Here is a 16714-nt window from a genome sequence, read left to right as displayed (position 1 = left end):
GACAATACCATTTCTCTTAGAAAGCCCAAGAAATAAAGAATTTCAACCACCAGACCTTGAAATAGATTTTTTAATTGATTCAGGAGCAGAATCAAACATAATAAACATTCCCACATGGAATGAAATAAAAACTTTACATCCAAAGCTAACACCTCTTGAAACCTCCAGTAAACTAGCAACAGCACAAGGATCAACATTGATAAACTACGGAAAAATCCAATTATTTCTCCTCCCTACCAGAACAATGGAGCAAAGTAAAATTCTAAACAAGCCATTTAAACAAATATTCCATATCACTGATATTAAGTATAATATCATTGGAATACCATTTATTTCGAAGTATATACCAACAATTAACATACTAAATAGTAAAATATTAATCAAAGATAAATATACAAAAACAAAAGAAACATCCTTAACATTTTTTCAAAGATTAAATAAACAACCACCATTTTTTTCAAAATTTTATCCGATATTTAACCAACAAAGAAAACACCTGAAACCACTATCAGGGAACATATATAATTTTTCAATCAAACAAGTTCACCAATATGATAAAGAACAAAACAAACAAAAATTTTATATGTCAGATTTTGAATTCAAACCTATTCATAAATTTTTCAAAATCACAATCTCTTCAATAAAATATTTGAAAAATTCGAATTCAGATATTATTTCCTTACACGTTTATAACAACACACCTTACCAAGTAACATTACCTTTAGGACTTTTAGGATATTGTGAAACCAATGCTACAATATCACCAATACACGAAAAAGCCTATCGCGTAAATAATATACTCCAATTACTAGATATTTGCCAATCTACAATTCTTAATGAAGAATTATCTATAAATAATATAATAAGTAACGAAAACAGAAATACGGATTATTTCACAAAAACTCCATATTTCAAACCTACATTCAACATCAGTAACTACACAGAGGACCAACAAAAATTTTTAACAATGTTTAATTTCCAACATTCACAAATAACACAAGACGAATTCGAAAAGTTAGCCAAACAGCTAATTAAATATTCATCAGTCTATGCAACATCAAATTCCCAATCAAGAAATAACTACTATCCAAACAATCAATCACGAAATTCATCATACAATAGGAATAGAAACTACTCCTATAATCGAAATAGAAGTTATTCAAACAACCGAAACCAGAATTACCCGAACAATCGATCAAGGAATAACTCATATAATAGATCGAACTATAACAGACCAAACAATAACTACCAAAACAGATCGCGAAATAATTCACAAAATCGACACCCAAGTTATAATAATCGTTACAGAAATTATTCCCAATCACCACATAGGAATAATAATAACTATAATAATTCTAATAATCGTCATAGAAGTAATACACCTAAACATCAAAGGCAAATCAATCAAGTACAATCTAACCCAGAAACAACATCAGACCCTCCAGGTATTGATGACACAGTAACTGATGCGTTACAACTCAATCAAATAAACTGTACATCATCAGATTCAGAAAGTGATACTGAAAACACTCTTGCTATCAATATGATAAAAGTCGAAAATGACTATGAATCTGTCATATATGAACAACCCTTTCCATCACATATATATGAAAATCAATCAGAATTTCTTCAAAATCATTACACTACACCCATAAATTCCACACCAACAACGCAAGAAACAAATGCAAAAAATACTACAGAACAACCCAATCAAAATGTCAAAACAAAATGCTTGAATACAAACCACATCTACCAAAATATACAAAAAGAACAACCCAAAGAAAAAATTTGGACAATACCATTTCTCTTAGAAAGCCCAAGAAATAAAGAATTTCAACCACCAGACCTTGAAATAGATTTTTTAATTGATTCAGGAGCAGAATCAAACATAATAAACATTCCCACATGGAATGAAATAAAAACTTTACATCCAAAGCTAACACCTCTTGAAACCTCCAGTAAACTAGCAACAGCACAAGGATCAACATTGATAAACTACGGAAAAATCCAATTATTTCTCCTCCCTACCAGAACAATGGAGCAAAGTAAAATTCTAAACAAGCCATTTAAACAAATATTCCATATCACTGATATTAAGTATAATATCATTGGAATACCATTTATTTCGAAGTATATACCAACAATTAACATACTAAATAGTAAAATATTAATCAAAGATAAATATACAAAAACAAAAGAAACATCCTTAACATTTTTTCAAAGATTAAATAAACAACCACCATTTTTTTCAAAATTTTATCCGATATTTAACCAACAAAGAAAACACCTGAAACCACTATCAGGGAACATATATAATTTTTCAATCAAACAAGTTCACCAATATGATAAAGAACAAAACAAACAAAAATTTTATATGTCAGATTTTGAATTCAAACCTATTCAAAAATTTTTCAAAATCACAATCTCTTCAATAAAATATTTGAAAAATTCGAATTCAGATATTATTTCCTTACACGTTTATAACAACACACCTTACCAAGTAACATTACCTTTAGGACTTTTAGGATATTGTGAAACCAATGCTACAATATCACCAATACACGAAAAAGCCTATCGCGTAAATAATATACTCCAATTACTAGATATTTGCCAATCTACAATTCTTAATGAAGAATTATCTATAAATAATATAATAAGTAACGAAAACAGAAATACGGATTATTTCACAAAAACTCCATATTTCAAACCTACATTCAACATCAGTAACTACACAGAGGACCAACAAAAATTTTTAACAATGTTTAATTTCCAACATTCACAAATAACACAAGACGAATTCGAAAAGTTAGCCAAACAGCTAATTAAATATTCATCAGTCTATGCAACATCAAAATTCGATGTTGGCAAAATCAGTTCATCACTACATCTCCCATTAAAACCAAACGCAGTTTTCAAAAAACAGAGAGCAAGTAAAGTACCAATTCACTTACATGATAAAGTAAACAGATTACTCGATATTTTAGAACAATACAACATTATATCACCAGTTAATAAAGAAGAACAACCAAAAGGCAACACATTTATCAACCCCGTTATCATTCTAGCTAAAGGAGAATCATTAAAAATCGTTCTCGATGCTAGATACCTCAATTCACTTATAGATGAATCAAAATGTAATTGGCCCATTGAACCAATACAAGTTATTTTAACAAAAATAAACGGCAAATACTTCACAACCGCCGACATGAATAGTGCATACAATCAAATGCCACTAGATGAACAATCACGACGTTTAACACAATTTGTTATCGGAAACCAACAATATGAATTTAACCGCTTATTCTATGGAATATCCATAGGACCAGCAGCATTTTCAGCTTTTATGAGCAAAATTTTTAGACCACTAATACTCAAGAAAAACGCAATCACCTATCTAGACGATGTTTTTATGCAATCACAAACAAAAGACGAAATGTTCAACGTTTTAGAAAAATATCACCAAATACTTCAGAACGAAAATCTGAAGGCCGCCCCCGATAAATCACACTTCTTTTTAACAAGAGTTAAATTCTTAGGACATAACATCGAAAGAAAAACAATCACCCCACTGAAATCACGCATTGACGCTATTCAAAAACTTCAACCACCAACAAATAAAAAGAAAATCCAAGAATTCCTTGGAATGTTAAACTTTTTAAGTAAATATGTTTATAAAATGCAATTATATCTACGACCATTTTATAACATCCTTAGACAACAAAATAATTTTGAATGGAACACAGAACATCAAACACGATTTGAAGAAATAAAGAAACTTTTAACTGAACAAATTTCAAACACAATTCCAGACTCAAATCAACCATTTTATGCAATGTGCGATGCTTCGAACTTTGGCATCGGCGCAGCACTATTACAATCACATAATGGTACAAATAAAATGAACTTGATATCAGCAAATTCTCGATTATTCACTCAAGCAGAGCTACGACTCTCAACTCTAATGAGAGAATGTACAGCCATAATATATACACTGACAGAATATGAATTTCTGATACTTGGATCAAAACATCCAACAGTTCTATTCACAGACCATAAACCAATCATCTTTCTCTTCACACAGAAATCTAACCCAAACCACCGAGTTTACAGATTTCAACTAATTCTAATGAAATTTCCAAACTTACATATAGTTTGGACTGCAGGAAAAAATCTTGCATTACCAGACACCTTAAGTCGAAATACACCACCTGAATTACTTACACGAAAAACAACAGTTGAAATACCCAAAAATATAAAATTCTACCTTGCAGAAAACGAAACATCACCTCGATTAGAATGCAAATATGCAGTTAAAACTGATATTGAACAATCACAAATAAATAATTTACAACATTTCCCACTTTATTTAGATTGTCAAAATAATCATTATGAAGTTGATTTACTTGGAACATCAACCTTCAAACCAATCCCATATTCTCAATGGATAAAAAATAACACCCAACAAAAACGAACAAAACAACACCCGCCTAAAAAAGACCATTTTCCACTAATTGAAAAAGAAGATTTAACTGATAAAATAAATTTATCAGGACCACAAACAAATAATTCAAAATACACAATAAATCAAGTTTTTGACCTTCACGACCCACTTGATACAATACCCTTATCTAAATTAGAAATTGAAAACATTTTTCTCCCCCCAACAGATACGATTACAAATTCAACACTGAAACAATATCAAAATCTTGACCCGATAATTAGACAACTGAAATCATGGCACAAATATAAAACTAAACCTATCAAAGCAGATTCAACCATTCTAGGAAACAAAACACTCCTCCGATACTTTCGCAAATTTAACAACACAACAATTAACGAAAATACAGACCTTTTAGAGTATAACCTGAATGAATCTACAGTTCCATGTCTCCCTTTAAGTATGATTCTTATAGCTTTTAATATTTCACATACACAAAATATTAAAGGACACTCTGGATCAGAAAAAACATATTCAAATTTTATACAAAATTTTTACTTCCCAAATGCACCAATTTGGATAAAAGTACTATGCAATGATTGTATAGTATGTCAACTGAATAAACCTTACCCAAATCAAAAACAAATAGCACAAAAACAAGATTTTAAAGGACAAAGTTTGTACTTTAATCACCGTATCTCATTTGATACTAAAGGACCAATTTCACCCTCATCAGAAGGAAACTCCTACATTATGGTAATTGTTGACGCATTCACACACTATGTAGCACTTAACCCAGTACCACATTGTAATGCTTATTACGCATATACAACACTTTATGAACACTGGATAGCAAAATTTGGACTACCAGAAATTTTAGTTACAGACAATGGTACAGAATTCATAAATAATGAAATAATAACACTATGTCATTTATATAACATTAAACACAAACCACGTACATCTCATGCACCTTGGACAAACGGCTTAGTCGAAGGTATGAACCGTTCACTACAAGAATATCTTAGATGTATCATCAATGGAAATGATACAAAATATACCGAATGGTCAGCAGATGTAAAATTATTTCCCTTAGCATATAATTCACAAATTACGACAACTTTAGGAATGTCACCATATGAAATGGTTTTTAACCAAAAGCCACGCAAACCAATAATGTTTACAGCAAATTCTCATAAAAACGCACAAGGTTATTGTCAACCAAATAAAGACTCAATTTGTTATAACCTCCCATTACATACGCACGATGAAGATCATTTTCATCACCCACAAATTCTTAAATTAGCCTCCGGTACACACACCGAATGGATTTTAAATAGAGATAAGAAACACAATGAAATTTACCAAAAAATAACGAAAAAGTTATTACAAAGACAAAACATAAATGAACAAATCAATTCACGTTTTACACCAGCTTCCGATTTAAAAATTGGAACATTTGTTTTAATACCTAATTTTAATACTCAAAAAGGAATTTCTAAAAAATTACAACCCCTCCGAAAAGGACCCTACCAAATAATTGCAAAACCCACTGATGTCACATATAAAATTACCGACTCAAACAAAAAAGAAATCGTTCAACATCGAAACAACCTATTACCTTATTACCCAAAAGAATACGCACTCCGCGAATTAACTCAATTATATTCTTTCACAGGATTAAAAATCATTCAAAATGAACCACATCTGAAAAACACAGAACAAAATGATAACCCCACCGAAAATCAAAACACAAAACCAACCGCCACCAAAAACAATACACAAAACCATAAAGAATCTCCAAAACCAAGAAAAAATAGAAAAATGACAGAACAAATAATACCCCAAGAAGAAATAGACAAATCTGAACATAGAAAAACAACAAGACTCCGAAATCAACCACGTAAAAACTACAAAATGTTCATCCCCCAATCTAAAATATTAAAGAAAGTAGAATTTAAAAAGTAATTTTAAGATTTTATACTTCACAATCTTGAAACCTCCGTAACATTTTTCATTTCAATTTTTCAAAATAACATGCTCACAAGTACGCAATAATTCTAGTTCAAAATAGACCAATAGGATTCATCCAATCCGCCACTTTCTCTAACTCAAACTAAGATCAATTAGACGAATAATCTAGAACTCCAGGCACATCTCTAACTATAACTTTACAACCTCCAGGTCAAAAATAAGCAAACCACTCCAACTTGACAGCTAAAATAAATATCACCATAATACCGTACCCCTCCCTTATCTAATAACCCAAAGATCAACAATATTTCCCCAACTCAGACCACGAATACCCCCAAAACAAGTTTGATAACTTAGCCTAAAGTAACAAAATGAAGATTTTAATTAGCCTAAAGTATAAAAATCTCACCATACCCCGGATCATTTGACAAACAAAAATAAAGAAAAAGACGACCTCCCAGTCACTATGAAAATTGCCCCCAACAATTTTTTACAAAACTCAACCCACTTGTCAAAAAACTAATAAATAATTCGACCACACTAGAAAATCGCCTCAAACAGCAAAAAATATTCGACCAAGAGATCATTTCTTAAATGCTTTTCTCTCAAACAGTCGCTCAAATACTTATAAATTTTAAACATTTTTTTTCAATACTTGAAGCTTTTATAATATTTCTTTTTGATATACTTGAATCTTTCCTAATAATCTTAATCATTTTTTGTAACATTTTTTTAATTTTCTACACAATACTCGAACTATTCCTCCAACTTTCCAAAACCCTTGAATATATCCACAGGTACGATTTTAACAACTTGTCTAAATGATACGAACAATTTTCAGTAGAACTGATATTTTTTTATTGTTTGTAATTTTCATAACATTTTTATCATCCCTCATTTTGACCATATGTAAATGTATAAAGAAAGCAATCATCACATTTGCCCTAGCAACAATTTTTCTAATTATTTTTTTGGAAGAATATTATAATAAACATAAACCTTCCCACTAAAGTAACAATTCAAAAATCCATCAAAAATTGCTACCCAACAGTCACAGAATCAGTCTTCACCGACATCATCCCAAGATAATCCAACACCACCTTCAACTACTCAAAATCCTCAAACTTCTACACGAATTTCTTTTCAAGACAATCCATACACTTTTGAAGAACGGCACGCTCGTTTATCTGAACCACTAGAACCAGTTCAACGACAAGCATCCCTAAGTGAACCAACATATAATCTTTACCCAACACTACCACAAGAACTAAGTAGAATACGAAACCTTAGTCAAAACCAAAACACAACAGAAATAAATAGACAAATTATACATCCTCGACGAAACAGAAATTTTCAAACTCCCCGAGTTCATTTTGATATACCTCAATCCCCATCACAAACCACTCCAGAAAACACCACTGGTATCACACCAGAAACTCCTACACTTTTTTCACAACGAAGCACTTCAAGTCTACCCTCAGACTACTTAGGTTCAACACCAACATCTGAACAAATACGTGAAAATCCCTTTAACCCCCCAAACCTAACATCACGACTGCCATATTGGACTACACATTCATTCACACAAGGTGAACCAAATTTAGTCAATGACCCCATAGATATTTCTACGGAGAAAACAACATCCTCATCACTACCAGAAACATTATCACTACCATCAACACCATCAATAAGCCAATTTTCACCACCACCCTTTAACTTAAATTTTCCAAATAATCTCGACGCGAGATATCGAGAACAATCATCAATAAATATTCCTTTAAGACTAGATTGGAATACATTCACAGCACCTCCACCATTATTTGGACAACATCAAGAAAGTAACCGCCTTCATAACTGGGCACTTAATAGATTACAATATCGCCAAGATATTCACAACGATATCCGTGATCACAATATTCAAATACTCCAACAAAACAGTTTACAATTAAAGTTTGAAATCACAGTTAAATTAAACAATATTACACAACATCCCTACCCATTAAATCCACCTAACATAACAGCTCAATCACTACCACCACCGTTTATAACTACTGAAGTAATATATAAATACGACAGATACACCAAAAACACAATTGGTTACATTACATTTTATAACCCATACTCAGGATTATCATACACATGTATATTCTAAAATTATTAATTTTTCTCCAACTCTTTTTTCTAGTAACCTCAAATCAAAACATAAACCCTTCCCCTCGTACAGGACCACAAGATTTATTAGTAACACATTACGATTGCGAAGAAAATGAACAAAAAACACTACATAAATATGCAATAAATCAAGTATCACAATGTGAAACAGAACCACAAGCTATAGAAACCACAGATGTAATAGCAACACTCTATTCAAAAGCCCGAGCAACAACAGTTACAGGTTATAAATTCACAGCAACATTTTCCGAAAAGAAAGTACATTGTTCACAAGTCTCGAACGGAAACAAAAACCGACTTGACCATGAATCATTCTATCAAAGTAATATAGAACGTCTTTTACATCTCAATCCCGACGATTGTAAAAATGAATTACTTAGACTAAACATCACACAAAATAAAAACTCCCAAAGAAAATTAGTTAATTTTCAAGTTTTTTCAGACTCTGTACACCAATCACAACTTGAAAGACACCAAGGACATATAAAACTAGACGAAAAATACCCGTATAACGGCGCACACGGACGATTAACCTATGACCTACATGATAAACATTGGATACCACACATTGGTATAAATAACCCATCAAACTGCAAAGCAGACACGAAAAATAAAGGATACCAAGAAATAATGTTTTTCGATTGGAAAATACAACTCGAAAAAATACAACTCACACGAGATTTATCTGATAATACAATGATCTATCAAGGAATCCGACTACCTTGTAAAAATGATCAAGGATATTGCGACCCTACAACAAGAACACAAGCAACAATTGTTTGGTTCCCCGAAGATACATGTACAACATTTCAAGTAGCAAAAATACACGCTCGTATGATAAAATTTCACGAAAAATATTTCATACAATCAATTCCTTATGAACAAGTCCATCCATCACGCAAACTAAGTTCCGATTTTAGAAACATAGACAATATAGAAAATAAATTGACACGTTTTCAAATATATCAAGAAACAGAACTTGCATGTAAATACAGGAATCCACTTCACAGAACACAATACTCTGAAATATTAGTTGAATATGAAAAAGGATTCGACATGACCACTGGAAAAGTAAAAATCGACCCATATGCCACAGGTCATCCTCCAAACGAAGGAACATCCTATATACCAGTTAATTTTCAAAAAAGCAACGGACAACCTGGTGGACATCTAAAACCTTATGACACCAGAAGCACACGCTTACAAGAATTATCACTAATGAATACTACATATTTCGGTAATATCCACTATGATATTCATTTAGATATGAAACTAGATTATACAATTAGCCGAATTTTTCAAGAAATGTCACTCTCCGAATTAGAAACACTACACCAACTATGCGAATTAGAACGAACACAAATATTACAATCACTTGCACTAGCAGTATTAAAAATACCCTATGCAGGATACTTATTATCTGGAAATAGATCAAATTTTTTAGACTATGAAGGAAACATCTTATGGTTTTATACTTGTACTAAAAAAGTATCACCACTATACGTTTTTGAAGATAAACGATGTTATAAAAGAATCCCTATCTTTTATAAGAATAAAGTACATTTCGTGGATACACTTTCACGAAGAACCTATTTCTGGGATACCGCAGTCCCATGTGGATCAGAAAATAGCCACAATGTAGTACAACTAAACCCTGATGAAAATAAATATTACCTTCTCACTCCATATCCCACATTAATGCAATCACTCAAAAAATTTTCACCAGAAAGCATTCGCGCTATCGCTCGAAACCCAAATATAGACTTACAATCAATAGGAATCTATTCAAAATCAGATATTCAACATCACATTAGAACACAACAATTCCAAGAATTATTAACACAAATGGACACTATACAAAGACAATCAATTGACCAAAATCTACGCAAACTTGCAGAAACCGCAGGTTTTGCCGATATCTACACGCAAGACTACAGCGGATATTTTAAAGACATTAAAGATTATATATATCTAAACGGCGAAAAATACCGTCCCCAAGATATATCACCAATCAACATTTTTAGCTTTGTTACACTCAAGAATGAAATCCTTGATTTTCTAGGATGGCCCTACTACATCTTAGAAAAATTGACTATTTTATACGCAATGTTTAACTTTATTGGATTTCTTTTCTCACTCTTAAAAGGAATCTACAATACATGTGCTATACACACACAAGTAAACAGACAAGCAAGTGTAGCACGCATACTTTTTGCAGGATTTTTTGGAATTTTTTCCACATCTATAAACAAAATTCTTTTAGACGCACAAATAAAAGAATATAACACAAAATTAACAACACGACAAAATACATACGACGAAGAACATAACAATGTCGACACACAGCCAACGGCACCACAATTACCACCCCTACCAAATAACCATCCACTATCCCTAGTCCCACGAAATTTTCGAAATTTAGCAATCACACATAATCCAAATTTTCGACTCAATACATCGCAAAGTCCCGTCCAACATATAATGACACACCAGTCACAAGATGATAACACTTATGAACAAATTATTGAACAGCCCCATACCACCGCTTTTCAATCTCAAAATAATCATTTTTTTAGCCCACGATGAGCCGCCAACTTGGATCACTCCACCGATCAAATTCCCATCCAACCAATCTTACCTCTTCAATCCCAATCATACCACTTTTTGCTTTTCCGCCACCCGATTTTCCATCTAGCAATGTAACATCAGGCATGAATTCCGACACTAACTCACATATTTCAGTTTTATACTCCATCTCACAGCTAAATAACCCGAATATTGAAACCCCCGATGAATTTGCCGACTCAGAACCATCCCCATCCAATAATTTTCATAACCCTTCTAATTTTTCTCAACCTCCTTTTCAACCCATATTGTCAAATAACCCTGACCCAATCACTCCCACACCCTCTTATGCTTCCCAAGTTACCCCAACCTACTCCTCATACCATTCTGACCAATCATCTCATTCTCCAGACACCCCCCGAATCTCCCCAGAACTAGATAATTTTATTACCCTCCAACAACAACCCTACCATCTTAACACCCCGACCATAAACCAAATCTCCTCCACTACAGATTCATCCAATCCCCCTACACCCTCTACAAATTATACTGAATCATTAACACCATCATCCACATCCACTATATCTTCACTAAACACAAATAGAGCTTACCGCACTTTTAAAAGAAAATTCCCCAACCATCCTTTCCCAGCAAAACCAGGAACAGCCCGTGAATACATCAACCACCCCCAGCATACTAACACTAAAGAATTTTTAGCTATCACTCTACCCTCATTTCCACAATACACTTTAAACACCCCTCACGACGCTAACGAAACACGCAACTTTGTAGATGAATACGTTTTAATGCCCACTCTCTCTTGGACCTCATACTATCATTTCACTAACCCTCTTTGCTTACCTTTATTCAGCACTTCCATCGATATAGAACGAAACAAAGACATGCTATATCGACTAACTACACCACTAACCGCTAGACAGTTTACTTACGTTGGATACAAAAAATCACTAAAAATACACACTGCACCTAGAGCTAATGAATATACACTAGAATACTACGATCACAACATCATTAGAGCTAACCAAGATCAATTCTTAGACGACGATCGCTTCGCTAATCCACAAATCACCGAGAAATTTTTCATCAAGACACCATATGTATTTACACTAAACATCTTCGACCGAAAGTTTGATCACATTATTTCAGAAGCACTAACAAACACACAAGCATACGAAAGTTTTAAAGAACGCTTCCAAATCTTTTCACTAACCTTTCATTTCCTTGCACCACACGAAAGAGATTTACACTGCTCACACGATATTATGTTGCGCACTAAACAAACACATACATACAGTTACTATCGTTTCATCCAAAATCACTTTGACCTCCACACACCCTCTAGACAACCACACCATCGTTTCCAATTCATCAACTCAAAATACACTTCACCGTATTTCCTAAATTTCACATATTGTATTAAAGACACTAACCTTCATGGTATTCTTCGTAATTATGACCCCATAACCCAAATGTACATTTTCTGCCCCATCACCAAGACCTTCAACGCCGAAGAATCCCGACCCTTCCTTATCCCGCACGAGTTCCTACAACCTATAGAAATCCCAATTTTAGAATTCATCCACAACACTAAATTTAACCACAAATTATATAACTTAATCCAAAACACACCTTATGAGTTTGCAGTAGGCACTGAAGAACTAACCACTATTAAGGCACTTCAATTGCTTTGGCCACTGCTTCAGACTAAAAATATCATCCGCATTCTAGCTAAACTACTAACAACTTCAGAACTAATTCACGACATCTTCCCCCACGGTTTTTTCCCCGACGACTAACAGGTAAGTATGAATTAAGTAAATATTACTAACTAATTACAGTATTAAAAACTCACCATTCTTTATTCATGTTTTCTTTAGATTTTTAGCCTTCATCCTAGATCATCTGAAAAATTCACAAAAGACAAATAAAAAATAGCAAACTTCTTCAAAACTGTTTAAGACCCTATTAAACTTTTGCACCAACAATTAAATAAATATAATACCAATGCAGTAAATTAATTTATAAAATTTTCCCCCCAAAAGCAGTAAATCTAATTATAATGAAAATTTGTATCTTAAAATTCCCCCATAACTAGCAGTAAATTTCCAAATTCTATGCAGTAAATTAATAAAATGCAATTGCAGTACTAACCTTTTGATATTTTCATTCATTCGCACAGAAATTCTATCCACACTCGCACAGCTCGCCCACGAAGAATTGTTTAAAATAATGAATTTCAGTTTCAAGTTTTCACACTCAACAACTCTAACATATAATAACATGTTTCAAACTTTCCTTTAACCCGGTTGGAAAGGAATCATATACTAAACAAAACTAACCAACGCAGCTTACTAAATACCACAAATCATAGAATAACAGCATGACTAAGAAAAGGAAACCAACGGTACCCAAACCGGATTAACCCAGTTTAAAACTGGATAATTTATTCTTTTGAAGACTATTACAAAGTCTTAGAAAGAGATAATAAAACACAAAAAAGTCGAAAGACAAACCCATACCACAAACAATTTGCTTTTTGAAAAAAGTACATAACCAACAAGACACAAGTAAAACCACAACAAACCCAACATAAAACGTTGTCACATAACAGGACCCCTCACAAAAACCGCATGAAATCATACTCCCACACCTGGCCTAACCCACCAGGAAGGACGTCCTGAGCATGCTCTATAGCCGGCCTAACCCACCGTGCTACATCCACGCTTTGTGACCACACCTTTATTTTTAATAAGAGCTACTCAAGGGTGAGTAACTCTTCAAAATAACCGAACTAAAACAAAAAGCTTTTGTGAAAACAACTAACTAAAATCATTATTAAAAAATATTAAACTAATAAAAGTTTTATAAAATGTAAAATCACATGATGCAATATATAGATCAGAATACAACACCAAGGACGAACATCAAAAGACAAGACGACCTCACTACACTCGAGAGAGAATGACCAACTACAATCGATATGCCGCTCACAATCACAACTCAAAGGATTTAGAGTACGACTTGACTTCGCAGAAAAGGACTTCATTGAACTAGACCAATGACCACCTCGATGTTCAAGTATACGTACAGATCCGAGTAACCAGGCATCCCCTCCACGCACAATCTCCACGCCATTCCCAAGCTAGATCAGACACAAAAGAAGTTCTCCCCGAAGAACAGAAAAACCTGACATAGCCAACCATTCTGAAATCAGAATTGATTTGTCGTTGTCACAAGAAGAAGCGGAAGAAAATTATGATGTTCGCCAAATACCAACGTCCATCATCCACCCTTGAATTACAGAAGAACTGTTCTAAAAAACTCTGTAAAACCCGGATGGGTGGAACCTGATCTAAACTATATTTTATGATTGGATAAATTAAATGTTTTACCAATGTAAAGTATTTAATATTAACCAATCATGATCCATCTAACTAACAACCCACTTATTTGTAAGTGCTGAAGTTACTTGTAATTTCAGCACCAGAGAGATTTGAATTTAACTTAGAAATTAGTTGGACTCTCCCGAGCACTTCAGCAGCCGCAATAAACCAGTATACCCTAGATCTATTGAGCCTAGCAGAGACTAGTTAAACAACCTGAGACTAGATAGTATAAGAGTAAGATTAGGATCGGTATTAGACTAAGAAGTTGCACGAATCTATCCGGCCGAAAATAAGATAGCGTGACGAGCAGACGGTGTACCCTATCCGAAATTACTCTATGAGTTATACACTCCAGTCTTAACTCATTCGATATAAAAAAAAACTCCCAGTAGTTTGATGTTGCCATCTCTAAACTAAGGTGTTGTCATGGTACTCTCAGGTATTGCGAATCTTGCCTCCAAATTTAGAATTGAAAAAACTCAAAATTTAGATTTATATAGACAATTTAGATTTTAAAAAACGCAAAAACAATTTGAAGTTCCCAACCCTGTATTTGTATACTATGAGGGTACTCTCAAGGCTGCAACTCTTGCCTCCAAGTGTGACTGCTCAAATGCTTTTAGTTTCCGGACATGATGTTTTTGAATTTTTTTTAAATGTTCAAAAAACTTGATACCAAAACCTTTATGAAATCTTTAATTTCACATTGTTGAGCGTATGTTTTTTTAGCCAATCTGATTTGAACATAGTGCATGCCGGTCTTACTGCTTGGGTTTGCTATTTAATTTTAGGGGGAGACTGTTCTTTTGGTCCATTTAAGGGTAAGATTGTAACCATGGGCCGAATATTGAATATGACAAACAATCATGATCGTAAAATTGCTTATTAATTGCATTTTAATTGGCTAAGTGTTTCTTAACTATTACACGACGTTGCAGCGGTCTGAGATAAAGATGTTTTTCACCAAATGTACCCCGGCGAAATGTGTTGGGGTAAGTGGGGTTTTATGTTGAAGTGGTTTTAGGGATGATGCTAGTAGCATCTAAAAATTTTGAGAACGATGATTAGTCCGAGCTTTTAGATAAACATAACCTGCAAATAGGTGCTCTTGTTCACAATTTTTTGACATTGGGTACTGCAATTTTTATATTTATTTCTGCAAAAAAAAAGATTTTTCACGGTCTAGGTAAAAAATCAATTTTAAGTAGTTTGTTTTTCCCCGAATTTATTCTAAATTTAAATAATGTTGTGCACAGGAAGTTTTGTAGGGGCGTTTTTCGACAATTGTTGGCATTGTTTGTCGATCGTTTTCTAAGGCCGGCAAAAATATTTATCGAGCGCCTCTTTATAGACATCGCTTAGCGTGCACAGGCGAATTGATCAGCTGAATTTTAGACAACATGTCAGAAATGATGTTGAAGGGCATCTTTTGACCAAAACAGTTTGATCAAGCGCTCTCTCCTCAAGTTTAAGTTATATTTTCACTCTGAGAACAATTTTAGGGTTGGTCAACCAAAAATAGATGAAACATAAAACCAAAGGGTAACCCTGAGGAAAAATTCATCATCAAAATATACAACCCCCCTCTCCTCGACACGCTTCTGTCAAAACACTTGATGTATATATGGCAATTTGTCATATGTGACTTACAGACGTGTCTTGGTAATATTTTCCCTTGGCGTGCAGCTCATCACATTTAAGTCTCAACTGTCTCGCTAGTTTCTTGGTAGCCAGCAGACCCTTGATGCTGCCCACTCCTCCTAAACCCCCAAAAGCTGAAAAGTTGATGGCGTCTCCCATTGTTGTACACAATATAAAAGTTGATAATTATAAAATGTGGTATAATGTGCTTTGGCCAAAATATGATACAGAAGGTCTACTACTACTGTATGCAGTCAAAAAATATAACATTAAAAACAAATTGTTATGATTTTTGTTGCCAAGTATAATGCAACGTATTTTTCAAAACACGATTAACGATGGTTAGAAAAGCGTTGATAAATGGTTTCTGTGGCACATTTTAAAGTGAAGCTGTAAAAATGAACTCTTTTAAAGCGTGTTACCGCATCTGCAAGTTTGCCATCTTCACCAGTGAGCGAAAAGCAAACTAATCAAATATCAATCAATAATTTCATTTTGACGGAGATGGCTTTGTTTC

General features: G+C 33.5%; 2 protein-coding genes across 2 annotated transcripts in view; one reads left to right on the top strand and one right to left on the bottom strand.

Annotated features, from left to right (window-relative positions):
- LOC134850007 (dynein light chain Tctex-type protein 2B-like) overlaps positions 1-16592 on the bottom strand; it is a 29154-nt gene extending 12562 nt beyond the window's left edge. Inside the window, exon 1 of the mRNA XM_063866558.1 lies at positions 16207-16592. Coding sequence (XP_063722628.1) covers positions 16207-16356 — 150 coding nt within the window. The 5' untranslated portion in view covers positions 16357-16592. The remainder of the gene's footprint in view (positions 1-16206) is intronic.
- Positions 1-16714, top strand: part of LOC134850117 (mediator of RNA polymerase II transcription subunit 20-like) — a 425236-nt gene that overhangs the window by 356580 nt on the left and 51942 nt on the right. The window lies entirely within an intron of this gene.

Source organism: Symsagittifera roscoffensis, chromosome 1, assembly GCF_963678635.1.
Source record: "Symsagittifera roscoffensis chromosome 1, txSymRosc1.1, whole genome shotgun sequence".
Classification (NCBI taxonomy): Eukaryota; Metazoa; Xenacoelomorpha; order Acoela; family Convolutidae; genus Symsagittifera; species Symsagittifera roscoffensis.
Note: the sequence above shows the minus strand (reverse complement) of the source record. Positions and strands in the feature narration are given on the sequence as shown.